Here is a 16,749-nt window from a genome sequence, read left to right as displayed (position 1 = left end):
ATTATTAGACAGTCAGTTTAAACACTGAATTTAGACGTGTGTCAGTTAATCTAGATCTAATGGGTGATTAATTACTGATCATTAATGAAAATAGTTGCTCACAATGGTACATTGATAAGTACCTACTACTAAACATAGAAATAATTTTACATGTGAATTTAAAAGTTTCAGCATATTGTATTGGCATAAATTTGTAAAAATCTGCAGGTACACCACCTCAATGAATTTGTTTTTTAAATTTGAATCATTTTAATTCTCGATATTTTATTAATGTTAATTTTTTTATCCCATTAATATTAGTAGCCGTGGGCCGCAAAAAATGAGCCGCGAGCCGCGTGTTTGACATGCCTGATCTAGTATATACCGTAAAAATAATATTGTAGATCAATAAACAAGAACCAACAAAATATTCTACAATTTAGGATAATAATATTATATGTCAACATGAAAAACAATAATAATTAGTCTATTAATATTACATGTACAATTAGTAGTTTATTTTATACAATGTACATGCGGCGTACCTATTCATTATCAACCGTGTTTAAGATGAACAAGGACGGTCAGGTACGTCGCATGTATACATTATAAAAACTACAGGTAATTAATAGACTAATTATTAACGTTTTTCATGTTGACACATAATATTATTGGTTGATGCTGAGTGACGGTCGGTATTAAAACAGGTAAAAAAAGAATTCCAGTTGCGGTCGGGTCGGGATCAAAACAGGTAAAAAACAAAATTCTAGTTGTGGTCGGGTCGTCGGGACTCGGGAAAAATGATTAATAATATTATTATTAGTATTACCTACATAATATTATCATTCTACGGTTACATTAAATATACAAATTTATGGTTACACTTACACATTCAATTAAAATATAATTATTAATTACATTTATAAAATACCGAATGTCAAACATACATTTATTGAATAAAAAGAATGTCGTTCTGGAAAACACGGTTCTTCGCCGATAGTGTATAGATTTGCATTACAACTAATTGTTGAGTGACTGGAATTTGAATAAGAGCTTATCGGATAATTAATAACCGAACACGGACCGTAATTAAGACGGTAGGTAATTTTACCTTCAATATTATTACGACCACAATTCGTCTATTGCGACCGCAATTCGGACGTTGCGTTAAACACACGTCGTGACAATATGTCACGTATATAATATCACACCAAAAACACTTCGTTATTACTCCGTATAAAAAGAAAGCGAAGTTAAAAAAAAAATTTAGTACCTAATGATTAAATCTTTAGAAGACGTGATATAATATGGAAATTAAATAAAATGCCATTTTATAATATTACAAATACCTATGATGACAAATAAGATCAATTGTAATGTTAAATACTTAGTCAACATATTGTTGCTACTTTATTAATTAATGTAAATACTGTAGTGGTTACTTAATTGTATTTATTTAAGTATACTTCTACGTCCTGCCAAATAGTTAAATTTAATATTATGTTGACTAAGTATTTAACATTACAATTGATCTTATTTGTCATCATAGCCCATAGGTATTTGTAATATTATAAAATGGCATTTTACTTAATTTCCATATTATATCACGTCCAGTGGCGTAGTTATGGGGGGGGATATGGAGATAGATCCCCCCAGAGCCTTTTTTTAATGTTTAAATCATTGACTTATTGAGCCCCCCACTTTATGTTTAACCAATAAATTATATATCCCCCCCCCCAGAACAAAATCATAACTACGCCACTGATCACGTCTTCTAAAGATTTAATCATTACTAAATTTTTTTTTTTAACTTAGGTTTTTTTTATACGGAGTTATAACGAAGTGTTTTTGGTGTGATATCAACTATTTTTAATGTTGATGTGTTAATTATCTGGTATTCTATAACAATAATAATAATAATCTTTAATAACCGCTGGCCTTCTGACTAATTTTTTTTTTCTATAATAATAATGTAGACATCTTTTCTACCTCGAGGCCAGCGTTCAATATTTGTTGGCATATCATTGCATCTAATCCATTGCTTATTGTGTTTAATAATTGATGTATAATGGGCTTGAGACATAGATGGACCATGATGGCAAATCACAGAATTTAGATTAAATATGATTGGCCATCGACCCTAATAGTTGCAACTAATAGTCACGAAACGGATTGTTTTTGCAATATTGTCAGTAGTCACCGTAGAGTAATAATATCGTCTGTGCGTCGTCGTAGTACATCGTCGCTGCCGCCGCCGCCGCGATGAGTGTAGTGGGAATAGATAAGCGGCGGGTCGGAGAATATTTACGATATTTTCGTTCCCCGACCCACCGCTTATCCATCCCCACTGTTCCATACGAAAAATCGGTCTTAAAAGTACTTGAACATTTTTGCTTATAACTTACAAATTATCTAACCTATCTGCTAGCGAATATTCCTCTGTTCCCACCTGCACAATATTTCTGATCGATTGATACCTCATACTACTTAATATGTTCAGCCGTTTGCCCTGTAGAGCTTGGCAAAGAATTGACATAAATTAAGACGATTTTTCAATGTAAAAACTCGATGTCCTGTTATTATACGTTAGTGGCTACTCCGCTAATTTTTTTTACTTAGTTTCGCGCCACTACCGTCGCGCTGGATGTCTGCTGTCAAATTTATAAGTGCATTATTCCTGATTCTTCACTTGGTATTTAACCACACCGAATAAGTGTAAATTTTTTAAAACTATTCGATTAAACGTCATGCAAATATTACTGTAGGTATAATATGATGTTAAATTTTTTAAATATAAATGTACATGTAATATAAATTGAAATTTGCAGAAGGTAACGTTTTTAATAATTATAAAAAACGCGAAAACTGCAACACTTTTTAGTTTGTTTTTGTTTTGTTTTTTAACATTTAAAGTTATATAGTTCATATTATACATGTGCATGTATATTTTCAAAAAACGTACTTAACTAGTGCGAAATGATAATTTGTAATATAAAATAATAATTACAATTTTGGTTATGATAACGTGAGATGTAAAAAAAGGCATTCGAAAATATTGATAAGGGCGTCCGCGATGTCTAAAATTTCTACAAAAGGTTAGGGAACCATTGATTTATATTATGAATTATACTATACTATTATTCTCTAGGAAATAACGGAGAACAAACTATTGTTAATGATTTTACATTATAGTACGTAGTATGTAGTAAACTAATAAGTAATAACTAATTAAAAACGAATATACCAATATATACGGGGCGTTAATGCCAATCTAAAATATGAATAATATGAGAAAAATAATAGTCATAATAACATCAACAACATTGTTATGTATAATTAGTTTTTATCGTTCATCTCTACGGTGTTTTTTCAACACGGGTGATCGTCAACTTTTAACACTGATTCATGGCAAGGAAGGTTTTTCGGGTAAAGAACCTAAGACCGCCACTATGGCAACGTAAACTGAAATCAATAAAATAGTAATAAATTATCCCCAGCTGCAGCTCCGCGAGCACTGGGCACGCATTCTATACCAGACAGCGGTTGTCAACGATCAGCGGTTGACGACGGACGGTTATAATAAGTATCGCCCACCACCGTTCATCACCCAGCAGAAAGATGGTTTATTGGTTAGGAAAACTCTATCGCGACTACAAAATTAAAACTATTAACAGTGCTACTGTTGACTATTTGTGCTATGCGTTTCATTTCCCGCGCCCGATTTGCAAGATTATGGCTTTGCTATGTATGGTTAGTATTACATTACTACAATTATTTTAAATTAAGATTGTTCATAGTTCATTACTATTATAAATTATAATAATATATGTTATAATATTCGGAATTGTATGTGTAACAGTTAACTATTCATTCGGTTCCCCGATCGATATATATTTTCGTTTTCAATTTTCCCACCCAGTCCACACACCACCATGCAAACGGGGGGTACCGCCGTGCCGGGGAGGTCAGCAACCTCAATCGTGCAACAGGGCTTCATTGAAAAGGGAGTTATTTTTTATGAGATCCGTTATCGATAAAAGAGGAAGCGTCGATTAATATATTAATGTACCTAGGTATCAGTCGAGTTAATGGCGGATCCGGAGCTTGATTTGAGATGGTGAGTTGGGTGATGGTTAAGGGGTTAAGGTGCAAATACTATGCATATCACGTAAGATATCCCATTTTTAACACAATGTTTATAACGTATAATTCTTACGTTTGTGTTGAAGCACAATAATCTTACATCATACCTAACTTATATTTGATGTGTATGTGTACCCATATAATAAAAGTATTAGATTTTACATAATATATTGTATTAACTACTTTAATAATAAATCAATTATTATAAAACAATGAATTGATTAAAAATGATTGTTAGTAAGTGTGTTTACTTGATTATTTATACATACTCGTATTATTTAGGTATTTTTATTCTCGGGTATCACATCTCACATAATCAACTTGATATACGTCATAGCATTCAAACTGAAAATAAACTTCATGTCCAGCCAAAGTAAGTCTAACTTGTTTACCTACTATTATGTTACTATTATATAAACTACTATTATTATTGTATTATGTTTTCAAACTCAAAAGTTATTATTTTTAATAAATTTTGTTTATTAGGATAAATGCTAAAATGTTTTATATTTCTAATCATATAAGTAAAGCACAATCGATACATTATCATGGCAATTTATTATTTCCAGTGCGATTTAAGATTATACAGGTTATACTAAATACATCATTATATTTTATGTCCAGTATTTATTTTCAATAATTATGGAGTGTGAGAAACACCTAGCTCCCAAGCGGTAATTTCGTGACAATATTTTCAAGTTTTTATTTTACCAGGAATTTTATAACTTTAACTTCTAATAACCGTATATCGTATCACAATCACAATCACAAAGATATAATTTAGATTACATACACTGTGAACGTTAGTTGTCCTTTTTGATCATAGATATTAAAGAATGGATAGGCCATCAAACTATAATTTATGATAAGACCTCTGCTGAATGAGAGGCATTGATAAAATCTCTTTCTAATAAAAGTCTTTTTCTCTTCCCCATTCCGGCACACTTCCTTCTATTTGGTTAATATAGCAATGGCCTATCCATTCTTTATTATCTATGTTCTTGATATGCTGCACAGTTGATATTTGGTAACAATTTATTAACAAATTGTACTCTTTACCAACAATTATCAAAGTTAATAACGAGTGAAACAAACATTTAATAGTTGTTTGAAAATAACGATATATAAAAATTTCAAACTAATTAACCCACAATGTTTAGGCTTTTATAGAGAAAATATTTTTTAGTTTTAAATTTTACAGATGAATAATTTATTTAAATTTTGAATAATAGTGTTATTTTGTTTCAAATGTTAATATGTATATTTTACTTTATAGATTTCAAATTTTATGGAGAAATGAATTTAATACATTACAAGTTGACCGATGAAAATGTAGATAAAACGATATATATGTTAGTGTACCGATTGTTTTTTCTGTGTGTATTCTTAATTGTCAACTTTTCCCTGTTAATGGCAACGAACAAGGTAAACTATTGCAGGCTTATAATAATGATATTTTTTTTTCTCATAAAAATGTGTACATTTGAGTAGTACAATCATGCCTCAGTATAGTCAGTAATCAGTACCTACCGTATGCAGATAGTAATTTAGATCTTAGAACCAATTAAGCTTATTATGTAGCATGTAGGTATATTAATATCTTCGATACTGAATGTATACAAATATTTGATAACTAAAAAATATATCCAATAAAATGGCATATTATTTTATGGTCCATGTTTATATTAAATAAATAAAATATTACAATTAATACAGATAATTTAAATATTTTAAAATAGGTGTGTATATAATTTATAGCGATATTCTCGCGTATTGCCCGATTTCGTTCGGATTAAAAATAATCTATCTCTCTATTATTTTCTGTTTTGCTTCAGTTAAAATAAAATATAATATAATTAATACTACAATTACAAAGATTTAATTTCATGATTTTAATGTATTATTACTCTTTATAATCTTTCTTAACGGATACCTCAACGTTACGAACACATTTTTTGGTCCCGTCACAGCCCCATTGAAATTATAGAATTGCGCTACTCTAAATAACTAATAATATCACATCATAGTCGGCAACATTAAACCATTGATTATAAACAATAGGTAGTAATAATTAGTATCATTGGTAAAACATACATAATGTAATTATTATTATAGTGATGTGCGGCGACGGCGACGTCGTCGCCTAAATAAGTACCTACAATTTCACCTGTTACAACCAGTTTGTTGTCAAATATAATGTTTATTTATATTTTATAATATCTACAATATTATAATTATACAAAATTATAAGTATAATTTATTATTAATATTTGTATACAAGTGTCGAGAACACCACGACATTCATAGTGTAGTCGTAGTGAAGTAGTGGTTTAATTTAAAATTAACTATGGCTTAATAATTTGTTTTCAAAATACCAAAAAGACTATGCGTTTTCACTCAATATTTAAAATTAAAATTTCCTTTTTTTAAAAGATGCTGACGAAGCAGGAAAAATATTATACCAATACTATTATACAGCACATATTTAATTTTTTTTTTCATATTAATAATATATTCAATCAGCATTCAGGTAACTAAAGTGTCCCATATTTTTATTTTGTTTTTATGATTACCCTACTCTAAATAATGGACAATTATACCGAGCAACAAAACATACTCGTATCGTATCGTATATACACATACCTATGTACTGTATTTTTATATTTCCAATAAAACATTTATTTTTATGATATAATGAATACGATTAGGTACCCAAATATAATAAATAAAACGACCGATAGAATAGATAATGGCGAAATTATTATTGTACAAAAAGTGATGGTTCCTAACTTGATATTGTGTACTGTTTTAGTACCTATCGCATTTACTGCGGTTTTAGTACGATCTCGTTTGACGAGAAGAGTAAAATATTATAATATACATACTCGTATATATACATTATACATAGGTACATATAACAATAACAGATATATATATTGTATGTACTCCTTAATAATTAATAATTGTAAAAAAAAAAAATTGTAATAATACACCTTAAATATTTTTTTAAGTCAGTAAAACTAAACTTATATATTTGTATTCATTTTTCCCTATAGTGGACAATTTTGATGGTCCCTTGAGTGTTCGCTATTTAAAGGTTTGACTGTAGTTTGTTTTACTATTACTAGACAAAGAACAATATTATTTTTAAATAATTATTATCATCGATAATATCTATCTAAAATTTCACAACTAACATTGGGCACGATGCCGATTTTTTTTTAAATTGTTGTCTAAAACTTGTATAATTACAATTTATACTTAATGTAAGTATTTTTTACATATTTTATATTAGTATGAAAATAAACACATTTAAAAAAAAAATAATTTAATAGGTACCTACTTTATTTATTTATATACGTAAACAAATGTTTACATAAGTTATGTAAAATAGAGGAAAATGTATTAGGGCGTCCCAAGTAAAATTTTTTTGATTTAACGAAAAAAAATTCTCAAGATTTTTGTACGGGCTATACAAAAATCTGACCCGGGCCCCACAAAATCAGCCAGTGATGCTCACATGAATGTAGTGTCCGTACAACTAATGTAGTATTTCATATCATAATACAACAAATTTATAATACCTACCTATAAAACAAATTTTACGTCCAGAATAATTCATTGTATTCGTTTGTCTCCATATTAAAACAATTTGACGTGTTGTAACATTTAAAAGACTTAAACTAATTGATTATATAGTTTCAATGACATGCCACTAAATTAAAAAATTTATATTATATTATTAAGTATTTAGGTGTATTCAAGCGGTGTACTATAAAATTGTATCTGTTATTCTGTTATATGTAACAGATATCAACTATGTATAAATATAAATATTGAAAACATCATACATTTCAATGATTGATGAATTATTATAAGATATTTAAACTTTAAATATATTATCATATAAATTTTTGATCAATATATTTTATATACCTATTTAGGTACTAATGATCATTATTACATTTTTAAACCTTTTTTTATTCAGAGAAACATTAAGAGTATCGTTATTTGGTTATTGGCACACACAACACACATGTTTTATACATTATCTTTCAACATTTGGATTGGAATTTATACGCATACAATTCCTATTATACTTATTTCAATTTTCAATACTAGTAAGTATAGTAGTTTATTTTTAATGTCGTTAAATAATAATAATTATTATTATTTCCATTACTTTTAGCGCTTTATCTTATGTTCATATTCATGGTGACATTATTTTGGTTGAATGAACGCTACTCTGCCTGTCAACATTATAGAGTTGCTATTAAAATGATTTAATAAAAAAAAAAGTCAAAATCTTTAGTCAATACGTAGAATACACGGAATAATCGATCATATAATAAATAGAAACACAGAAACCTGGTACCTGTATTATTTGAGTATTAAGCCATTAAGTCATAAAGTGAGAAGCACCATTGTCCATTTTATAAAATTATACACTATAAAATAAACAACTCGATTTTGAAATCAATAAAAAAAACTTTCAAAGTATTCAGATGTTGTTAAATCAACTGTTAAATTAACATCCAACAATGACTGATCTACAAGGAATTTCAAAAATTATCATAAAACCCCTAACAAATAACTTTGGTATATTTTTAAAAAAAAAAACAAGAAATAGTGTCTAATTTATTAAAAGTAAAAAAAAAAAATTCAGTACATTTAATACAAAAACAATTATTATTAGAGTTCAGTTATCGAAAAATTAACCTCAATCTATAAGATATTTTTTCCTACATAAAACGTAATAATTAAACACATAAACTAACATAAAAAATGATTTTATTTGTAAATGCATTCCTTTGTCACAATTTATTTTTAATAAATCACTGAAAATTACACAGACATAAAAAATTATAAACGAAATTCCTTAAAAATCAATAATAAAGTGGTGTTTAAAATTTGATGCTGTTCATAAGTTTTTCAAGGGGTTCTCACAATCCAACAATTTATATAATATTTAAATGTATTTGTCATATTAGGTATATTATAGACATTAACTAACTAAACATATCGGTTGCTCTATTGATTTTTAATTTTTATGGTGATTATAAATGTACATATTATGTATGAACTACTTTATCGTTCTCGGTATAAAATTATTTCATTATTTTAAAAAACAAAAAGTTATCACTATGTATAAATTTAGTCTAACAGTAAATACACAATGACATTATAATATTATGCTGTATTGTTTTACTAAACAAATAAAATTTAATAATTAAACGTTCAAATAATCAATAGAAAATTCTATTTGATAATATAATATTATTTCTCCATCAAAATTCCTTATTGATAAATCACTCAAAATGAATAAACAATACAGTTATAATTTAGCGGAACCTCCTGAAAAATCAATAAACTTGATGCTAATTAAATACCTTAATAATTTTTCAAAGGGTTTTCACAGTCAATTAAATTATATATTCAAAATTTAAATACATTTATGGTCATCAACAAAAAGTTATCGGTAAAAAATTTTAAATCATTTTTAGTATTTTTGGAATTTAACACATAAAATGCAATAGTTAATTTCATCATGCATTGTTTAAATTAAAATAAGTACTTATATAATAAATAATTGATCTACCTCCTAGTAATAAAAGTTTCTTTTTGACTAGTATTGAACATATTTGAGTGTTGTCTAAAATATAACTACTATGAACTATTAAAGATTTTTTCAATATCTATTACATTTTATCACATAATATGACCCTTCGCACTCAACAAATTAAGACTGAATGTTCTAATTGCGTTTGTACTATTATACCTACTAGTTAATCAAAACTAAAACATAATTAAAAAAAAACTGCAATCATATATTTACTATTTAGTATAATATAGTACAAAAATTACTTATTGATTATTAATAATATGTCAATGCAACTGTATTGAAATAGCAACAACTGTGACACTAAAAATTATTGATAGTTCAGATATACATATTAAATTAAATTTGCAATTTTTAACTTCAATATAAAATACCTACCAATATGTTGTTTTACATTTCTAAAAATTTTCACACATAATTTTAAAGGTATTTGCCATTTGGGTTAACTTAAATGATGTATGACCTATCATTATATTATAAACTTACAACAGTTGTTATTAATAAATATAATAAACATTTTATAAATAACGGTAAAAGTGCTCGATTGGTGAATCATCTATTTAAAAAGATGATTATAAATTTATAAAAATTAAATGCAGTTTGTGCATTTTTCATCTACTCATATAATATAATAATTCCTAAGAATTGTGAGAACTCGACAGCTGTTTATATAATATTTAAAATATATTTAAAAGGTCATATTAAGAGTGTCTGTAGTTCAAGACTCTAGATACATTTAACAGTTATATATAATTTTATGTTTTATTATTTTTCTTTTTGTTTAAATATATATTAATCATTTTTCAATGTTATATAATTTGAAAAATTAAAATGTATTATTATTTATTATACAATATTTTTTTTTTTAATTTTGTATTTTCATCACTTTAGAAATTAAATATTTTCTTTAGATAAATTTCTGGAAATGTTTAAAACTTTTAAGTTTTAGATAATATTTATATTATTGTTATTATATTGTGTGTATTCCAAAATGAGTGTTTAAAAAATTATTATCATATTTAGTCAATTTATATTACATTTTAAAGATTAAATAAAATAAACTACTTATATTTAAAAATGTAAAAAATCTTATACTTTACGAATAGGTTTTTAATTATTTACTATTTGTTTATAGTATTGTACAAAACATAAGTATTTATAACATGCTTGTATTTAATACTTATAACTGAATTGATTCATGATATATAATATATGTTTTTAATATTCTAGAAGAAGTGATGAGTGAACCTCATAATTTAAAAGGTCACTGTAATGAATATGTTAAATTCGAGTTCAATGAGTAATGAGCAAGGCTAGGACAGTATAGGATTTTGTATTTTTTTTTTAGAATATATATTTTCTAAAAAAAAAAAATAAAATAAAATAGTATACTATTGGATATAGATAGCTTTTCAAGCACAAAATATGATTTGGTCATCTACGAGTTCAAATATTATATAGTTTTTATTTTGCATTTTTTTGTATTTTTGTATTTTTGTTTGAAATTGGGGTCATTTTTTAAATTTTAGTGGAATTTTTTTACTTTATTGAAATCTGGGTAATATTTTTATAAATGTTTAAACAATTTTTTTAAATGGTCATTATATAATATAATAATATAAATTATTGTGCAATTATATAAAGATACAACATTAAAATAAAACCGTAAATATTTATTTTTAAGATAGTTAATATTTCAAAATACCAATCGTTTATACCTAAACAAAAATAAAATATTCTCGTTGAACTAAAACAACCGATAATAACCGTTAATAATGTTCAATTACGTGTTATCTTCATTAATTTATATTTTTATTTATTTATTATTTATTAATGTATTAATATTATTTTTATTTTTATTTTTATTTTTATTTTTATTTTTTTTTTGGGGGGGGGCATTACATGAGGTCATTTTTTCATATTGAGTCATTTTTTTTTATATTCTTTAAGTTGTTAAGTCACTTTTTAGGTTTTATATGTTGCGCCGTGGAAGTAATGCGCAAGCGGTTCCCACGGCGTCGTCGATTCCAACCGAAAAAAAAAAATTTTAGTTATATGTTATTAAAATCCTAGCCCTTGTAATGAGTAATGACATATAAAAAACGATTCTGAGCGGAAATAAACTTTAAGCCTATATTTCGTAGATTATTTATTATTTATATTGTATTATAGTAATTTATTTTTCTATTAGTAATATAGAAGATTGAACTAATTTTTACAATAAACTAAACGCACGTGTTGTATAGTAATTATACTACAACTTTATTTCATCCAACGACCCGGCAGGGTCGCTCTAAGTATAAAAAAAAAAACGCCTTAAAATGAACGCATCGGCAATCACAACGCGCGACAACTGCCGGGTATAATTACAGGAAGCATCTGAAATCACGAAAAAAAATAGTTGACAATGCATACCTAATTTCTTGTACAATAATTTAGTTTGACAATGCACCAATCTTATTGGAAATGTTCCGTAGAAGTGCATGCTGCACTTTTTAATCCGATCTGAACATTATAAATGGAGTTATAGCCAAATATATTATGAATTTTTATGGCAAAAAAAGAAAATGTTATTCGATAATATTCCCTGCAGCCCGCATGAAGTTCCCCGCCTACTGAGGAGATCACACACACACTTACCGTACGCGCGTGCTTTGTCACAGCGCTTGCGGTGGCGGTGTTTTCAGGAAAAAAATAATTAAAAACTTAAATGTTTGATATATAATAATACATATATGACATTATAATATTTAATAATAATGATTACAACAACAACAATAATAATAATAATAATAACATAAAAAAATTAGTGATATCCCAACAAAAACACTACCTACGCCAAACTCCGTGTAAAAAAACGCTCAGTATAAAAAAAATCCACCTCAAAAAGTTGTGATATCATTTTATAGCTATGTATTTAAACTATATAGGAATAGATATATTATTATAATTTATGTTAAAATTCATTGCTTATAAATTGAACTTAGCTGGTGACTTTAAAATTATAACACTTAATTAGTATCACTCATTTTCAAAGATAACATGTATACTCAATACGAAATGAATTCTCATGAGTTTTAAATAATGTCACCAGCTAAGTTCAATTTATAAGCAATGAATTTTAACATAAATTATAATAATATATCTATTCCTATATAGTTTAAATACATAGCTATAAAATTATATCACAACTTTTTGAGGTGGATTTTTTTTATACTGAGCGTTTTTTTACACGGAGTTTGGCGTAGTGTTTTTGTTGGGATACAACTAACATATTATATAATATTACTACATAACTTTATAGCTATTATAACTTAATAGTAAATACTCGAATGTACTTACTGTAGAAGTGTAGAACGATATGACTATTGACTAGGTTCGTTTATAACACATAAATATAATATAAAAATCATCTAAATAATTTGAATTTGTTACCGTGAAGTTCCATCAATGGATAACTGGATAGATTATGCTTACTTCAAGACTACAATATTGTATAAATATTAAATATATATAAGTAATATGTATATATATTTAATTATTCAAAGTAAATAATAATAAACGAACAATGTGGTGAAAATTTTAAAAGAACGCTGTTTCTGTTTAAAGAATTACAACTTAAATCTTTATTTTTTGTAAAAATATTCAATTTTGTCAAAATATAAACTTGAAATGTATTTAAAAAAAAATGTGTAGACATATTTTAAAATTATTACTTATAAAACTGATACGGAAAACTTATGAGAAATTTTATATTAATGTTTCAAGCATTGCTATTAAAATTTAAAAAAAGTATACATTTTTATAATAATATTTTGCAAACCTCGATCATTTGATATTTTTAAATAACTATAACTAATTACTTATGACTGTATGAAGTATGAGAGACCTTTTATTACATTATTTCTAATTTTCTTCTCCTATAAAATTCTTTGTCTACACAAAAATTACTTATTTCAAATGCCTATACATACCTTTTCTCATAATCACCACCTAAATAAAAACTTAAGATTCAATTTATTACTAGAAATCATCTTCAATATTAAATAAAAATGTATACTATAATACTGATAGTACTACTACAGTGCTAAATATCATGATATTATATCATATTCTAACTACTCTTACTCTACTATAAATCATTTACTATTATATATAACATAATTTAATTTTCAAAATATTTCATTTTTTTAAGGCTATAGATATTAGAAATATTCGTATTTTAGCTATTTTTTTTTTTTAAATACATTTCTATAATTTTTTTAGGGGAGTCAAAATACTTGAAAATTGAATAAAAAGTTCTTCGTAAGTTTTTCTTATTCGTTATGCGGAATTTTTTTTTATTATCATTTGAAGTTCAAATATTGACAAAATTCGTCAAAATCGTAAATATTTGCAAGTTATTTTGTAGTTAAAAATGTATAAAAAAATGTTGTGTGAGTAGCTAAGAATTGAAAATCGAATACAAGATTACCCATAAGTTTAGTTTTTATTAATTAAAAAAGAAATTAAATGTTGGCCAATTAAAAAAATTGTATTTAAATTTTAAACTTTTACGATATCAAAAATGCACTCGTAAAATAACGATTTTCTATCAAATAATTTTAGAAATTTGCTATAGTTAAAAATTACTAGTCATAGAAACTTGAAACACATATGAGTTGTTTAAATTAAAATTGTCTGTACATAATTTAATTTTAGGGTATTCAGGTCATTAAAACGTAAACCACCTTTTTCACCATCCATTGCAGTGGAAAATATATACTAGACTACCTATCAAATCATTCCCGTTCAGAATCAATTTTCGTATACAATGATACCTATCATTGTATTCAAATTTAACACACCCTTTATAGTGACCTACTCTATGGATGAGGTCCACTCGATACCTATTGTACCGTTACCTACTTAACCACCCTTATTAATTATTTAATATGTTATTTGATGTACTTTATTTTTTTCGGCGATTGTAAACTGCGCTCAAAATACAGGTAAACACAAAATCACACATGTAAACTGTGTCCGATTTTTTATCAAGTGTAAAAAGGTGACATGTTAACTGTGCCCCGGGTAAAATTTTAAAAATCAATTTTTGCAAAATTATCTTTAGTCAATACTTAAAATATTACAGCCACATATATGAATAATTAAAAATAAAATATAATTAGGAATTTTAAAAAATATATAATTTTAAAAAGTAAAATAATTACAAATGTTACAAACAATGACATATTGTGGATACTTATTCATCAATTGGAGTTTAACCACTATCATATTTATTAATTCAATTTTTTAACTTTTCGCGTTTTTTTTTTTTAAATTTTGGTACGTATTTAAAGGGTTTATTTATACTATTTAGTTTGATGTACCTATACTTCTATTTAAATTTCTTTTAACTTTTCTACGAAAACATGAAAATGTTTGGATGAGTTGTATAAAAGCTGGAATTAAAGTAAGAATGAAAAGAATCGCATGCATAAATAATTAATATATAGCTATATAATTATAAAATCATAATTTAATAAGTTAAAAAGTCGAGCGCAGTTTACATTATACCTTTTAAACATAGATAAAATTTCGGGTGCAGTTTACGTATGCCCATTTTTTTAATTAAAAATTTACATTAATATGGTTCAACGTATAAATTAATATACTTATAATTTTATATTCATACTTATTCTACTCGTCCAAACGGTATTTTTAGTGAATGGAATAAGCATTCGTTCAAACGGTTTTTAACTTTCTATTCAACCCAACAGCCAACAGGTTATATTTTGTTTCGATTTGCTCAAACATTCTACGTCCTTAAATATTTTAACGGTTTCCACCTGTTTTCCCCGAGAGAAATTTTCGGAATCGATAAACTGTTGCAGTATTTCTCGTTTTTAGAACGCTTCAACATGGGGGTAGTGTGCAAAGCAAAACCTATTCAATATTCATGCAACAGTATGTATATATATTATATTATTATACATTAGTGCTTTTTACTACGCGCTGAACTAACATAAAGGTTTGTTATTTTAATATAACATTTTTAAAACGAAACAATTATTTTTATCATTTATAATACCTATAGTAGTAATGAATTAATTACTAATAAATTATCAATCATACAAATATACAATGATTTTATAGTTGGACAAATTAAAAATTAAAAATGTATAAAAATATATAAAATATAAAAATTATATAATTAATAACTTACTTGTTAATTAATAAAATGTATTCAGGTATTAATACAATATTTCCATTTTTTGTTACAATTTTCACAATATTATATTTTATAAAATACATAATATAGGTATATATAATTCCTAATATATATTTTTATATGTTAATATTAGTATTTTCATCAAATTATATTATTATTAAATTGACCACTTTTATCAGGCTGAGTAAGTGTTACATATTTGCATACATCATTATGGTATAAATTATATAGGTAGGTAGTAGGTACTAGGTGTCATAGCGAATAGGTTATTATTACTCATTAGGTGATGTGTCTAGTCGTGTATGTGTTGCATTGAGTTTATTATTTGTTTCGACATTTTTTTTATTTATTAGTTTTGATATTAAATATGCGACCTATTTGAATTAGTTTCAATCCTTTAGGTAAGTTCAGCTCTATTTAATATAGTAATATCTTAATGTTAATTACAGTTGATTTTATTAAGACAACTCACAGGAATTTATACAGCTATTGGTAATTAATTTATAATTATTATTATTGATAATAGAGACAATAATTTTTTCGTGTATAATGCTAAATCAATAATTATATTATGATCGATAAAATTGCATATGTACAATAACATTAATATCATACGTAGAATTTTGCTTGGTCCCTTGCGCTGATCTATGAACACTATATTACTGTTGCTGTAATATACAAGGAAAAAACATCACAATAATCGGATGGCTTTTAATTTAATAATATATTGGGAACTACTATAAATGTGAAGGAAGTTTTTTTTAAAGATTTTCATTGGTTGTTTCTATTAATTATG

General features: G+C 26.0%; 1 protein-coding gene across 1 annotated transcript; it reads left to right on the top strand.

The window, feature by feature from the left end:
• Positions 1 to 3,483: 3,483 nt before the first annotated feature.
• LOC114123602 (uncharacterized) lies at positions 3,484 to 8,622 on the top strand. Its single transcript, XM_050201734.1, has 5 exons — positions 3,484 to 3,729; positions 4,405 to 4,495; positions 5,399 to 5,547; positions 8,111 to 8,243; positions 8,312 to 8,622. Exons 1-5 carry the CDS (start codon positions 3,598 to 3,600, stop codon positions 8,407 to 8,409), a joined length of 603 nt encoding a protein of 200 aa, XP_050057691.1. The 5' UTR covers positions 3,484 to 3,597; the 3' UTR covers positions 8,410 to 8,622.
• The last annotated feature ends 8,127 nt before the right edge of the window (positions 8,623 to 16,749 follow it).

This window comes from Aphis gossypii, chromosome 2, assembly GCF_020184175.1.
Source record: "Aphis gossypii isolate Hap1 chromosome 2, ASM2018417v2, whole genome shotgun sequence".
NCBI lineage: Eukaryota > Metazoa > Arthropoda > Insecta > Hemiptera > Aphididae > Aphis > Aphis gossypii.
Note: the sequence above shows the minus strand (reverse complement) of the source record. Positions and strands in the feature narration are given on the sequence as shown.

Excerpts from the sequence above, each read along its gene's own strand:
- LOC114123602 (XM_050201734.1), top strand. The coding sequence starts at position 3,598 with ATGGTTTATTGGTTAGGAAAACTCTATCGCGACTACAAAATTAAAACT. Across the intron at positions 4,496-5,398 it reads AAACTTCATGTCCAGCCAAA|ATTTCAAATTTTATGGAGAA; the intron begins GTAAGTCTAACT and ends TTTACTTTATAG. Across the intron at positions 8,244-8,311 it reads TATTTCAATTTTCAATACTA|CGCTTTATCTTATGTTCATA; the intron begins GTAAGTATAGTA and ends CATTACTTTTAG.